General features: G+C 52.9%; 1 protein-coding gene across 1 annotated transcript in view; it reads right to left on the bottom strand.

Annotated features, from left to right (window-relative positions):
* Positions 1–446: 446 nt before the first annotated feature.
* Positions 447–14,791, bottom strand: part of EPHA8 (EPH receptor A8) — a 52,380-nt gene continuing 38,035 nt past the window's right edge. The window contains exons 6-17 of the mRNA XM_014257221.2: positions 13,042–13,166; positions 12,741–12,903; positions 11,911–12,007; positions 11,173–11,240; positions 10,601–10,726; positions 9,616–9,801; positions 8,987–9,048; positions 8,426–8,635; positions 6,744–6,893; positions 5,002–5,192; positions 3,456–3,611; positions 447–1,851 (exon numbers count right to left, since the gene is read on the bottom strand). Coding sequence (XP_014112696.2) covers positions 1,737–1,851; positions 3,456–3,611; positions 5,002–5,192; positions 6,744–6,893; positions 8,426–8,635; positions 8,987–9,048; positions 9,616–9,801; positions 10,601–10,726; positions 11,173–11,240; positions 11,911–12,007; positions 12,741–12,903; positions 13,042–13,166 — 1,649 coding nt within the window. The 3' untranslated portion in view covers positions 447–1,736. The remainder of the gene's footprint in view (positions 1,852–3,455; positions 3,612–5,001; positions 5,193–6,743; positions 6,894–8,425; positions 8,636–8,986; positions 9,049–9,615; positions 9,802–10,600; positions 10,727–11,172; positions 11,241–11,910; positions 12,008–12,740; positions 12,904–13,041; positions 13,167–14,791) is intronic.

Here is a 14,791-nt window from a genome sequence, read left to right on the forward strand (position 1 = left end):
GTGCCAGGGCTGAGTGCAGGACACAGGGTGCAATACAAATGGAACAACACATTGCATCTGTCCCCCTTTACAAAGAGCTTCCATAGGAAGAAGTAAAGTGCCCGCCATAGTCAGAGAATCCATCAGGACACAGGTGCCCTGCGTGGAAAGCCAAGCCAGCCCTGGACAGGCTGGTTTAGCCAGGATTATTGCAGCTGAGAAATGGCTTTAACCCGCCCCCCACCCCACCTTGTGCCCAAACAGGCCTGGCAGGAGCAGCCCTCAGGCCACATCCCACCAGCACCTGCACTGGAGTGATGCTGGGTTTGCTGTGCCCATGACAAGGCTGCTGTGGCCAGGCTGGACCGGGCAGGGAGTGTGGCTCCCTCCAGCCCCTCTCCCCTCCTGTCACCCCCCACCCCAGCCATGCTCCCAGCAGACCTTTTTGTTTTTTTTGCAGTGAGTTCAGCCCCACGACTGAGGCTTCTGTGCTTTGAGACCATTTTGTGTACTTAACATCCTACTTCAGTAAAACAGTCCCCAAACCCATAGAAAACTGTATTTACACCAAAAGGAAACGCCCAGCCCACAGCCTGCCCCGCTCCCCAGTTCACCTGCACCTCTGCACCCAGTTCAGCCTCTCAGACCAGCTCCACACATCTTTGGGGGCCACTGCTCAGCACCAGGCAAGCTCACCCAAGCTCCTGACCACTCTCCCAGACACTGGGGTCACCAGCAGTGAGATTCTCTGTGCCCAGAGCCCCTGCCCCAGCCGCAGGACGCTGTGATTGCAGCTGGAAATACTGCCAGGACCCTTTCTCTGCAGGTGATCCAGCAGCCCTGGGCGCTGGCAGCCCGCTGATGGCACAGCTCTCGGGTTTCTCTAGGGCAACAGAAGAACAAAGAATTGTTTCTCTGTCCCTCCATCATTCACTCTTTCCCATTCCTCCCTGTTCTGGGGAAGGCCAGGACGATTCTGCTGGCAGAGAAACGTGAGCTTGTGACCCTAGAAAGTACATCTGGGCTGTCTGGGGGGCTGTGCTGGATCCATGGAGGAGGTGGTGGGTTAAAGAGGTGGAGAGTGTCCTGCAGCACTCCAGGGATTCTTGAATCCCCAGCAGAAGGCCCTGGACAGCTCTCCTCCAAGCTGGGAAGCATGGTGTGAAGGCAGAGCCAGCTGTTCCCGGCACTGCCACCTTGTATTCTGTCCCCTGCCCTGCTGCTCTTGGTAGAGGTGGACCATGAAGTCACCGTCAGGCTGGTGCAGCTCAGGAGGTCCAGGCTGGAGCGTGTAGGAGGTCCAGGCAGCAGGGCTGTCTCTGCTGAGTGCAGTGTGTGGAGCCCTGCTCAGTTCAGAGATCCAAGGAGCTCCCTGGTGCCACGGGGAGCCCAGCACGCTGCTCCTGGTTATTGCTGATGTGTCTGACACCCCTCCACCTGCAGGAGAAGCTGGACCATCCCACGGGGTGAAGGGGTTGTCTCCTGACCTGCATAGTTGTGGGGAGACCCCCAGTCCCACAGGGAAACAGCAGAGTCATGATGTGTCTGCTTGGAAGGCTGCTCTCCCCTTCAGGGAGGGGAAGGAGGCACCAGGACCACCAAGGTATCTGGAATACCACGCTTGCACCGATGCTGAAATCCCAGAGGTGCTGGCAGGGCTCCAGCTCCTGGTGCCCCTGTTCCTGCTCACCACCCTGCTGCCCCTTTGCCAGGGTAAGTGTTAAGGAATGCCTGGTGCAGCTCTGCAGAGCTGGTGATCAGAGATGTCTCCTGGGGCCATTTGTGTTCAGCAGCTGGGATCTCATGGCCTGGATGCTGCTCAGGATCTTCTTCTGGTGGCCCATCATGGTGATGCCCAGACTCCGAACATCCCTGGAGAACAAAGATATTGTCAAAGACACTCGTGCCAGACCCCAGGGAGACAACTGCACCCCATGGGCCAGCCCAGGAACCTGGCTCTTCTCCACTTGCCCATCAGCACAAGGCTGAGGGCCCATGGGCGTCCTCCCAGGGACAGAGACGCTGCCATTCCCTTGGGCATGTCCTGACAAGGCCACTGTGACAGCCCTTTGGGGAGCAGGAGCTCTCCTGACAGGCTGGTAGGTGACAAAATCGATGCTGTGAAATTGGATTCAGTTTTAGTGAGATGCCCTCAGATAACCCAGTCAGAAAGACGGATGGATGATGAGCCTTCCCCATTCAAGAGATTCTCTGATGTGCATGAGAAACAAGGATCACTATCAGCTCAATCCCAGAGCAAAGGCCCCATGCACAGCCCCGATCAATGCACATGACAACTCTTGTCTCTGTCTCTCTGCCTTCCCTTTCCCTGCCCAGGAACCACGTCCAGCAGCTCCAGGGATCAAGGGACAGGATTTGGACAGGGATCAAGGCTCCTTAGAGGCTGAGCAGTGCCAGCCCTGTCACTACTGGTAACAGCAAGGGATGAGGGATATAAGCAGGTATAAGGGCAGGAGCTGGCACAGTTGCCTTCTTTTCTGCTACTGCTTGGATCCTCCACCTTGGAAACTCCCTAGACAGGTGGGAGATCAAGTTCCAGAGACAGATCTTCTCCAGCTCTCCTTACTTAACCCACCCTTGGTCATGTGTTAATGACCTTCCAGTGATGTCTCCCTCCTGGCTGCCCTGAGCAGGGGCACTGTGCACGGGGGTCTGACAAAACTCCAAGGGAATGCCCAGCTGTGATTGTTTCTGTGATCCTAGAGAAGCTGTGCAGAATAGCACGGCCACACTCCAGCCCAGAGATGCCTTTTGCATGGGAAAAAAAAGATGAGGAGCACAAGGAGACAGCAAGCTCCTGCCTGCCCGTGCTCGGGTTAGGTGACCTCCTGGAGCACCTTGCAACCTGAATTACCTCCTGTGGGCCTATGGTGACATTGGAGAGCCACCACAGAGGTGACTTGGAGCTCACAGCCTCTCAGTACAACTCCCACACCTCCCCTCAAAGCTCAGCACAGCCTTGGACATCGTCCCAAGTCCCAACACCCTTTTCCTAGAGATGTCTCTGGCACCAGGGGCCAACTAGAACGAGCCAGCTGAGGCAGGACAGTCACTGTTTGGGGCTGGTACCTGCACTAGTATTTATAATAAAACGTTAGCCAAGAGCTGTGGCATTTTGACAGCACATCTAATGTTTCAATTTTAGAAGAGATGTACAAATAGGCTTGTAAGTACAGGTATGTACACTTTATATATCTATTATGAAATCCAACATTTCATATAAAGACCAAGTGCCTGACAGGTAAAAACGTTTTACGCGGTGCCCAAGCTCCATCTCAAAGGAACCTATTTCTAGTTACATTTACTCCTACAACTGCACTGCCACTTGATGGAAAAATTTTAATTTCTCTTAAGAGAAAGCTTCTCAATTTTGTTTATTCCATGGGCATGAAGCAGCATAAACTATGGCAATTTTTTGCTACTCTTTTTTTGCTGCTAATTTTTCTGCTACTCACTCGATGTTCATGCGCATCACCATGCCCAGGGAGGAGTAGCCAGCCATGGCAAAGTTGTCCCGGTAATGCCCCAGCCGGATGGAGTCCAGCCAGTCCTCCACAGTCAAGCAGCTGGTCAGGTCGAGGAGACCCCTGTCCAAGCGTGTCTGGGTGAACCTGGGAGCAGAACACAAGGGGTTAGAGGAGAAAGGTTGGTCCAGGCTGTGAGGGCCACGTGAATGCTCCTATAGAATCAGGAGAGCATTAAGGTTGGAAAAGCCCTCTAAGATCATCAGGTGTCCCCAAGTGCCTCATCCACAGCTCCAGGGATGGTGACTTCACCACTGCCCTGGGCAGCCTGTGCCAGGGCCTGTCCACCCTTTTCATGAAGAAATTTCTCTAATATCAAACCTAAACCTCCTGTGGCACAACTTGAGGTGATTTTCTCTTCTGGGACCAGAAGCCAACTGCTGCCTGGCTGCACCTTCCTGTCAGGGAGTTGTGGAGAGCCAGAAGGGCCCCCTGAGCCTCCTTTTCTCCAGGCTGAGCCCCTCCCAGCTCCCTCAGTCTGGAGCCAGGGTGCCCCAGACCTTTCCCCAGCTCTGTTCCCTCCTCTGGACACATTCCAGCCCCTCCATTTTTGTCTTGTCATGTATTTTCCCCAGGACTGAGGCTGACGAGAGAGAGAGAGAGGCTGTTTTCTCTTGTTTATTCTTTCCTTATCCATATTACATATATACAGAGTACAGGGAGCTACACACACTAAGATAGAGAGGTGCAAAATGGCAAACAAAGAACTTCTTCAAGGTCCTTTATATGGCTATTTGTCCAATAATCAAATGACAAGTAAGTTATTTATTTTAGTGACCCAATGACCTGTGTGCTGCACTGCAGATTTCTTTATCCAATCACTCATTATTGCCCAAAAACCCTTAGAAGAAGAAAATGAAGAAGGAAAAAGGAGAAAGGGACAACACCCTAAATCCTCCATGTTGTCTCTTATTTTCTAAAATAGCTTAAACCCTAAACTCTTAACTTTTTCACCCAGTGACTTAAAAAAAATCTACACACTCACATTCCCAGTTTCTCAACTTTAACAGCTGTTGTTGCCATGAAAACTAAACCTTCTGAACTTGTTTTCATAGTTATAGCCACTTTCCCAGGAAAGTAACTATAAACATAAATGTTTATCACATTCCTTCTCAGAAACATCTTTTGATGGACGTTTCGCATGACCAGTGTGATTGGGAAGGTAGTAACTTAATTCTCCAATCCCTGGTCATTGTCAAGAATCTATAAATACTGGAGTCAGAAAAATAAAGTTCTTCTTTTCCTGTCATCCCACTGAGACGTGTTAGTGTGAATCATTCTGTGTCCTTTAGCGACAAGCTGTCTCCATGGTGTTTTGTGAAACTCAGAGCTCTTTTGGGTGCCAGAGCCAGGCACCACAGATAAGGGCACATATCCCATACCTCTGACCCCAACACCTTATTCCTGCCACCCACACGCTCTGACCAGCATCAAGTCACCAGCCCTTGCTCACACAGGGGTTGGAGTTGACCCTCACCTGTTGATGGTGCCCGTGCACTTGAGGTTGTCGGGGTTGCGGATCAGCTTGTCCAGGATGCCGACGATCTGGGAGAAGCGGGGCCTCTCGCTGCGCTCCTTCTGCCAGCAGTCCAGCATGAGCTGGTGCAGGGTGGTGGGGCAGCCCATGGGGGCAGGCAGGCGGTAACCTTCCTCCACAGAGTTAATCACCTGCGAGGAAGCCACAAGCCACCCTGGAGCTGTGCCCCCACCCCGTGAGAGCTGCCGGGGCCATGGGATGGGGAGCAGGGGGCTGTGCACGAGCTTTGTGCTAAACGAGTGAAGGGCTGCGGGCTGGACATCGCACACATACAGGAAATCAGGATTTTTAGTGGCCCAGTGGCCTAAAATATTGCAGCTCCCCTCCAGCAGACAAGCCACGAGGGCTGCACTCAGGCTCAGCTTCTCTACAGCCAGGGAGTGGCACTGGCCAGGCTGGAGGAAACGCTGCTTGAAGGAATTGTGTGGAGGAGGTAATGTAAGCCACTGCATTCATACCCTGCTGTCATCAAAACCACCACAAAACGAAAAAAAACCTAGAAGGACTCCCAGCACAGGGGGAGATTCATAATACTCATAGGTAAAGAAAGGAGGCCTGTGGTCCTGCAGAGCCAAAATACTCATTTTACACCCTCCTTTTGGAAGTTTTGCCCTCAGGTTGGGGTCAGGATTATAATCTATTTTTCCCTTCAGATTTTATGCTATTCTTGAGGTGAGAGTGGCTCCACACAACCCAGACGAGCCCAAAGCCTACAGCTGGGTGGTGCTGGCCTGAGGCTCTCAGCAGCACTGGGCAGTGGAAGGGATGGACGCCCAGCATTGCACCAGGCTGGTGTAGTGGGGCTGCAGAGATCCCAGGGGATCCCAGGGGCTGGGAAATACGGCACAACACGTGCTGAATCTCTCCAGGCAGCAGAAAAGGCAGCACTGGGGACAGCCACTGTGCACACAGCCAGCGTGGCAGTGACTCCCTGCCTGCATTTGCACAGGGAACTTAGGTCAGAGTCCCCAGGAGCGGGACAGGTAGGTCAATATATGATATATGATATAGGATATATGATCTATGATACATGATATATGATATAGGATACATGATATGTGATGCATGATATATGATACATGATATACGATATATGATACATGATATATTATATATGATACATGATATATATGATACATGACACATGATATGATATATGATACATGGTACATGATATATGATATAGGATACGTGATATATGATACATGATACATGATATATGATAGATGATATTTGATATATGATATAGGATACATGATATATGATACATGATACATGATATATGATATAGGATATGTGATATATTATATATGATATATGATATGTGATACATGATATATGATACATGATACATGATATATGATACATGATATATGATATATATATAATATAGGATACATGATATATGATATAGGATACATGATATATGATACATGATACATGATATATGATATATATATGATATATGATCTAGATATGAGCTCTGGTCACTCCTGGGAGCCACAGGACTGCAAAGGCAAAGGCTGAGCAGGGTAGGGATGTGCTGCTGTCGCCGCAGAGGGGACGCACACCCTGTGCACAGCCCTGTGGGGATGTGAGGAGGGGCAGGAGCTGATCCTTGGGCCCCTGTTTCCCTGCCAGGCTGGCCTGGGGAGGGCAGGAGGAGGTTTGGCAGCACTCACATCGCGGTTGGTCATGTTCCAGTAGGGCCGCTCGCCGTAGGCCAGCACCTCCCACATGACTATTCCATAGCTCCACACGTCGCTGGCCGAGGAGAACTTGCGGTACGCGATAGCCTCGGGGGCCGTCCAGCGGATCGGGATCTTCCCCCCCTGGAAAAGTGAGTGAGAGTGGAGGCTCAGAGCAGGCAGGGCTCAGCACCTCGAGCTCTGGGACAGCTGCTGGACAAGTGATAAACTGGGGTGGCATCTTCTAAAAAGGACTGAGGAGGTAATCTGCACAAGACAAGCCCGGAGGTGTACGTGAAGGACGACTTCAAGGTGTTTCCAGCAGAGCAGGGAGAACACTGTGCTCTTTTACAAGGTCTTCATGCACAATTTGGTCCCCCAGCTCAAGAGGGAAGGAATTCAGAGTGATGAAGGGGAGCCCTGGGCTACCAGAGCACACAAGCACAGAGCTGACTCTGTGTGCAAGCGGAGAGCCTGACATGAGCAGACAGGGAGAGTGATGGGATGTGCTCCCTGTCCTTCCCTGCTTTGACAGGCAAGGACTGAAAAAGCAGATGCATTCAATTAAAGGACCATGCTGACAAAAATCAGCAATGTGTGGACTAAGAATGTTTTTAAGCTGGAAATGTGGTTGCCAGCCATCTTAAGAGGAAAGTTGCAGTCTAGGGGACATCGGGTGGGCTTCCCAGAGCATCTGGGGCAGGAATGGTGTGCCATCACCATTCAGGGATACCTGTATAGGGAGAGTTACCTCTACCCAGCAGGGTCCTGCCCACTCTGGCACGTGCCTTGATAAGGACTGAAGATGGACAATGAGTCTTTTGGGAGAGTTCCTTGGGGGAAGCAATCTCCTGAGCATGTTGAAGACAACACAGGAGGAGCTCAAGTTTTTGAACACAAAAGAAACCTGATTTGCGGGGTTCCCTGACTGAGAGCTCACCAGAGATCCTGACTCTGCCACTGCATCTTTGTGGTTCAGCTCTATGCACTACCCAATCTTCCTCCAGAGCAACCAGCTCTGGTGGATTTTACTGCACCAAGATACCTCAAAGCACCAGAAATTTATTTAATATTTTCTATGTATTTCATGAAAAGCTATTTAATTTTGCTTCTGATGACCTCCCATGGAGGAGGACATCAAGAAACAGAGCGGCCAGGTTGGCCAGAAAAATCTCAACATGACAAAAGTGTCCTGCGTGAAATAAAACCACAGGTTGCAGAACCAATTCTCACCTTTTCCACATCCATGAATGAGGCAGAGTCAGATGGAAAATCCAGCGTGTGGCCACAATGCTGAAGGGTGGACCAGAATACCCTGCTGTAGATTGATGGCTCTAGGACAAGTGAGGAGTGGATGGAACTACACAGCCTAGGGAGGGACTCCAGTGGGGACACAGAGGCCACACACTCACCCATGGGAGCAATGGGGATGTTTGGTAACTCCCTGCCCTCCCATCCTGCTGCTCTTTGTTCACTGCACACTCCGTTCTGGGATGTCCCCGTGTGAAGGACAACACATCAGGGCTCAGGAGCTCTTTGGCTTCGAGCTGTTGGCCCGGACATCAGCGGGAGGTGACACCGCCATTCCTGCCCTACCAATTTTGACTTGAGAGTCTCTGACTCTCCCGTGTGGCAGTGGCCTGGGGCAGCAGCCACCAGCGCTGTGAGCCACCCACCGTGGTGGTGTACGCAGCGTCGGGGTCGTCCTCCAGGATGCGGGAGAGGCCGAAGTCGGACACCTTGCACACCAGGTTGCTGTTGACCAGGATGTTGCGGGCAGCCAGGTCCCGGTGCACGTAGCCCAGGTCAGACAGGTACCTCATGCCCGCCCCAATGCCCCGCAGCATCCCCACCAGCTGGATGATGGTGAACTGCCCGTCGTGTTTCTGGAAAGGAAATAACCCAGAGTTTGTTCCGTGGTGCTCACCACCATCCTGTCATCAAACCCTCAGCACCTCTCATCTTCGGCTTAGTACCCCCTCACCCCCAGTGCCTCCTGCTTGTGCCCTGCCTGCTTCCTGCCCTCTCAGTGCCTCTGACTCATGCTCAGGTAGCTGTCCCTGCCTTTGCAGTGTCACTGCATGGAGCCAGACACGATGCCTGGCGCCCGTGTCTGCTGGAGAGGTGAGAGCCCAGCACCCACAGCTCTCTCTAGCACTGGGGTTTCAGTGAGGCTGAGGAGCAGGAACCAGCCCCGGGGGACGTGCAGTGAATGAAAACACCAGCTCGCTCCTTACCCTGAGGAAGGTGTCTAGCGAGCCGTTCTCCATGTATTCAGTAACAATCATTACCAATTTGCCTGCAGAAGACAAGGGAGGTCAAGTTAGCAGAGAAGTCACCTTCCTCCAGGAAGCCCAGTGCCAGGTTTTTACTGGGAGAGACACGAATTCAGGTCTGTGGGTCTTCTGCAGCCCCTCAGACTGGCCCAATGATGGGGATGTGGCAACAACCCAGACAGGTACCCCTCCCTCCAGGTGCTGTTGATATGGCTGGGTCAGTTTTGTTACCCTGCTGAAATTTGCATGCCATTAGTGTAAGGCTTTGCATCAGAATGTGCCTTTTTGGAGGAAGACTTCAAATTATGATTCAATACAGGCAGCCTTTTAAAATAAATGCCTTTGAGTAGGACATCTCCCAAACCAACAAATGGTCTGGAGGACACTGCAGAGCGTGGTGTGGAGCTGCCACGGGGAAGTTTGTCCTGGAAGAGAAGGCAAGGGGGTGGCTGTCCCAGGTAAATGCACAAATCTGAAAAGCCACTGGGGCAGTGAAGGATGGAGCGCACCCAAAGTGAGCTCTGACCCCCACAGGGAGATGCATCCCAGCTCTGCCCCACCAAGCACTCCCTCCCCTGCCAGCCACATACTCCTGGTGACCACCCCCTCCAGGTGGATGACGTTGGGGTGGTCAAACTGTGCCATGATGCTGGCCTCACTCAGGAAGTCCCTCCTCTGCTTCTCTGTGTAGCCTGCCTTCAGCGCTTTGATGGCCACGGGAACCTCCCTCTTCCCTGGCAGCTTCAGGCGGCCGTAGCACACCTCTCCCGACTCCCCTGCAAGGCAAGGGACAGTGGGGGCACGGAGAGCTCATCAGCTTCTTGCACTCACCCACCAACACCGGGAATCCTCCAGTCTGTCAGCATGCTCACAGCACGCCCCAGCCCCCCTGGGTCTCAGTCTGGATTTTGATCCCCTCCAACCCCTCCAGGATTCAATCCTCTGAAAGGATTGCTCAGCTCTGGCTTCCAGTTCAGGAAAGGTGGGAACATCAGAAACCACCTCTGTCTGGTGCCTGTCACTGAAAGCAATGGGCCAAGGGCAGTGATTACAGTGGCACTTGCTTTCCTGCTTTTAATGAACAAATTTGAGGGTCTCAGAGCAGCCAAGATAACCCTCATCATTCCTCTGGGTTAAGCCCTCAGGGTGCTGCGGGTGAAGTCCCAGCTACAGCTCTGCACTGTGCCTCCCCAGAAGCCCCCTGTTCCTATGATAAAAATTCCCTTTTGTTCTGAAAACATACCATTCTGCTTTTCTGCAATTTCATTTGCATCTTGTCAGCCCAGGTTTTTCATGGGTGCACGTTGGGACACCCATGGGGACAGGCTGAGCCATCTGCTGTGTCAGCCTGAGCCGCCAGTGCCACACCTGCCGACGAGCAGCCCCCTGCACCAGGCTGCTCCAAAGGGTTTATTTCACCCCCCCAAAACCCCCAGTCCCTCCAAGGTTTTGATCTCACAAGGATGAGGAGCAGATGAAGCCCTGCTGAGCACGGCTCTGATCCCAGCGGGCCAGGGGCACTGCACAACCTCAGATTTCCCTGATGCAAAGAGGCAGCTGGGCTCCAGGACTCACCAGACCCAATGACCTTCTCGATCTTGATCCGGGAGGCCTCAATTTCACGGGTGAACTCATGCACAGCTTGGCAGGGGTCCTCGTATGTGTGGGGGTCCACGTAGAACTTGGACTCAGGGAATTTCACTGCCGGGTTTCAAAGTGGATAGAGGAGATCAGCACTCTCAGGCAGCCCTGCCGGGAGGAGGGACACCCAGCAGCAGGGGCAGGACAGGCTGAGGAGCCATGGAGATGCAGCACAAGGAGCCCTAAGTCACTCTTTGGCCCAGCAGCATCCTCAGAGCAGTTCTGGCTGCCCAGGTGTTCTCCATGTGATTGTCCCACTCCATCACTCCCCACCTCTGCCCCTGACCTGCTGCTCTCTGGGGTGATCCTGCTGCACTCTCAGTGCACGCTGTTCAACTTCCCCACGACCAGGATGCCCCTGCAATCAGACCACCCACTCAAGTTTCCCAACACACGTTCCCAGAAGGAGACAAGATACAAAACGCTTCCCCTGGAAACCACAGCAGTGTCAGGGAGGAACAGTCCATCTCTGCCCATCCTGAGGTCCTTCCCAGAGAGTGTCCTACCTTGCCCATTCTGATAATGCATCTTCTCCTCATCAGAGTCCTGGAAAGCCTTGCTGTACCCGCAGTGCCTGCCACGGGAGGACAAGGGTCAGAAGAGAAGCCCCCATTCCTCACTCCCACAAACATTCCAAAAGCAGGGTGGAAGGCAGTGCAGGCTGGGGCTGTGGGCAGCCAGAGGAAACACTTGGCCATCCACCAGCTGCATCCCTGCATCTCACTGGGCTGACACTTTGGTCTGGCTCAAAGTGCTCTCCAGGTGCTCTCCCAGCCTTGGCAGTGCTAAAAGCAAGTGTGCTCCACGTGCTTGGCTCAGCCACGCTCATACAGAGCACACAATCTCCCTTGGATCTGTCTGTTGTACAAAAGATCCCTCCTCTCCTGACCTACCCACCAGTCCATCCAGTCAGCTCTTGTACTGGTAGTGGTTCTGGTACTGCTATTGCTATTGCTTGTGCTACTGATATTCTGTGTATTATATATTACATATATAGATAATATATATATTATAAAATACTGATTTATTACTATTCAGCCTGCTGGCATGAGGGGGAGATCTGGAGACCAGCTCTGCCTCAGTGAAAGTGGTGACCCTTAAATGAATTCTCTTGGCTGCTTATTAATCCTGGACTTATGCTCTGAGCAAACTGAAAGGAGAAGAGTTGTGCCCAAGTTTTCCCATCCCTCCCGTCCCTGTTGGAGACCTCCAGAAAACCCCACTGGCCTCCAGAAAAGCCTTACCTCTTCTTGCAGATCAGAACCACCAGCAAGGTGACAAGGCCAGCGATGAGTGTCAGGCAGATCCAGACAATCGTCATCGTGTCGTAGCGGAGAGACACTGGGAAAAGCAGGGTAGGAAGGGGGTGAGCTGGAGTGGGGAATGCACTGCTGGGCTCAGCCATGTACCTACCCTGAGGTCTTCAAAGATAAACCCTTGGGCTGACAATGGGGTCATGGTCTTCAGAGATGAAGCGCTGTCCCACCTACTACCAGTTTTGGGCCTCTCCCAGTGTGCAGGGACCATTTACACGTGGGGAAACCAAGGAGAGATCTGAGAAAGCCATGGTGACACAGCAGACCAGGACAGGGAGGAGATCGGAGCCTCAGGACCTCCCCAACTCTTCCCTGCCCCAACTGCTGCATCTTTCCTCCCTCTTTCTAATGTATAAACATAGAATCGTGGAATCATTAAGGTTGGAAAAGACCTCTGAGATCACCGAGTCCAACCATCAACCCAGCATGGCCAGGGCCATCACTTAAACATGTCCCCAAGTGCCACATCAACAGATCCATCGAGCACTTCCAGGCATGGTGACTCTACCATTGTCCTGGACAGCCTAATATTTCCTATTATCTAACCTAAACCCTGTTTCTATTTGAGTCTGCTTCGTATTGTTCCAAACACATCAGGAATTCAACCCCGAGCAATCCCTGCAGGGTGAAACGCCAGGGGATGTGCCTCCAGGCCCCCTCTCTGTGTGGCAGAGGAACAGTGGCCATGGAGAAGGGCATCACCAGGCTCCATGCTCCCTGCCCCACACTTCCCACACCCCACACCTGCACACACTCACCCGGCTTGCCCGTTTCCACCTCCACAGTCTGACTGAACCTCCCGCAGCCGGCAGAGGTGCGAGCCCGCACCTGGAAAATGTAGCGGGTTGCAGGCTTGAGGCCAGAGATGGTGGCAGTGGTGCTCTTGGATTTCAGAGTTGAGTAGCTCTGCATTTCCTTATCCTGGGGAAAATCGGCAACAAAACCTTCTCTGCACCAGCACAGCGACCACGAAGTCTTCCAGAGAAGAAGACTTCCGAAGAAGAAGCCAGTGAGGCTGGCTGGTAGCAGGGGCCTCTCTGAGAAACGAGCTCGCGTTACCTTCTCATAGTACTTGATCTCGTACTCCAGGATGATGCCGTTGGGCTGGTCTGGCTCTTGCCACAGCAGGGTGACACTGTTCTGGCCTGTGCTCTCCTGATGCACCACCACCACCTGTGACGGGGCTGGGGACCAGACACAGCGGGTTAGGTGCCTGCAGAGGTAGGGCAGCAGGAGACAGCAACAGGGAAGGGTGGAACCAGAGCCCCAGGCAGGACCCTTGGCTTTAACCAGGTTTCTGGTTTAAATAAAGCCATGTGGAGATGAGTGCTGTGATGGGGATTGCAAAGAGGTTTTCCCTGGTTTTGGCTGCATCAGTCTCTTTGCCATGGAGTAAAGCAGCTCTGAGGAGATGAGAGAGAAGGGCACTGGCCCAGCACAGGCAGGAGGGGACACTGGTGATTTGCTGTGATCTGGAGCCAGAAAGGAGAAGGAGCAGTGTGGTTGCAGGTCATGGAGATCCCTAACAGCACTTTGTCCCCTCTTATTCTACCTGGGGTAAAGGGAGAGGGGCAGAGGAAGAGGGAAAGGGGAGATGATAAATATGGTCAGGGTCAGAGCACAGTCTAGAGCAGGGGGTTCTCTACTGCCCTGGGATATTTGTCATCTTCCCAGTCCTGAGCTGAGCCTCTGAATCAGTTCTTGTACCTGTAGCCATGCATGAACTGTCCCTGGGTGTCCTCTTTTCCTGCTGGGAAAATATCCACTGGAAGTTCCCCAGGGTGTAGTGGGTGCTGTGATGGCCAGCTGCAGCCACTGGGTCTGACTCATGGGAAGGTTTCAGGCCCCACTTGTGAGCTTCAAAAATGGGATATGGCAGCTCTGGGGAAGCTGCCACGGCCATGGCTGCAGTGCAGGTGTGTCACCAGAGCAGCACAGAGGCCAAAAGAGGCCCCAGGGGCTGCAGTGGGGCACTCAGGGACCGAAAGGCAGCAGTTTTAGCTCTTTGGGGCTGGCTCCTCTGAGCAGCAGAAAACCGTGCTAGTACAGAGCGCCCTGGGGAGATGGGACAGGTTGGGATGGTGGGAATCAGTTAAACATGGGCAAAACCTTTACTCCAAACTGCCCAGGGAATCTGTGCTGCATCTGCCTCAGCCATGCTCAGCCATTGGGGCTGGGGGGACAAGGGTGACCAGCACCAGGTGGTCCCCCCATGCAGTGTCGGCGTCCCCCCATGCAGTGTTGGGGTCCCTCAGCTCCCTGGAGGGCAGGGCAGCTGGAGCAGAGTAGCTGAACTACCAAATTCCCAACCCCACTGCCTTCCCAGCACCTGCTCAGAATCCATTTTGCAGCTGAGTGGTCGAAATGGGAATATTCAGCATTTCCTGAGAGCATCTCCATCTGAAGCTCATCAGCACTTGGAGGGATTGTGAGGGATCAAGCCAGCAGGACTGAGCCATTCCTCACAGGCTGGCATTAGTGACAAAGGGACCTGTTCTCATGCCAGCCACGAGCTATCCAGCAGGGCTCCCCAAGTTTCTCCCACTGGTACCCCTGCCATGAGAGCAGAAGGGGCTCAGCATCACGGGAAGTTCTTGTGGGATCATTTCAAACTGGGAGGACTGACAAGGAGGGTCAGACCCTGCCCAGATGATCTCTCTGCCCGCAGTGTGCTCCACGGAAAAGTGCCACAGAGCAAAGTCCTGTCCTGCCTGGGCTGGAGCACTGCTCAGAGGAATTTCCTGGGGAAACATCATTTAGCAGTGAGGAATTTGCAAAGGTGAGACATGCATGGGAGAGACTTTCCCCA

This window comes from Pseudopodoces humilis, chromosome 24 (genome assembly GCF_049639895.1).
Source record: "Pseudopodoces humilis isolate 2021_Gansu_Grassland_sample_001 chromosome 24, ASM4963989v1, whole genome shotgun sequence".
NCBI classification, from domain to species: Eukaryota; Metazoa; Chordata; class Aves; order Passeriformes; family Paridae; genus Pseudopodoces; species Pseudopodoces humilis.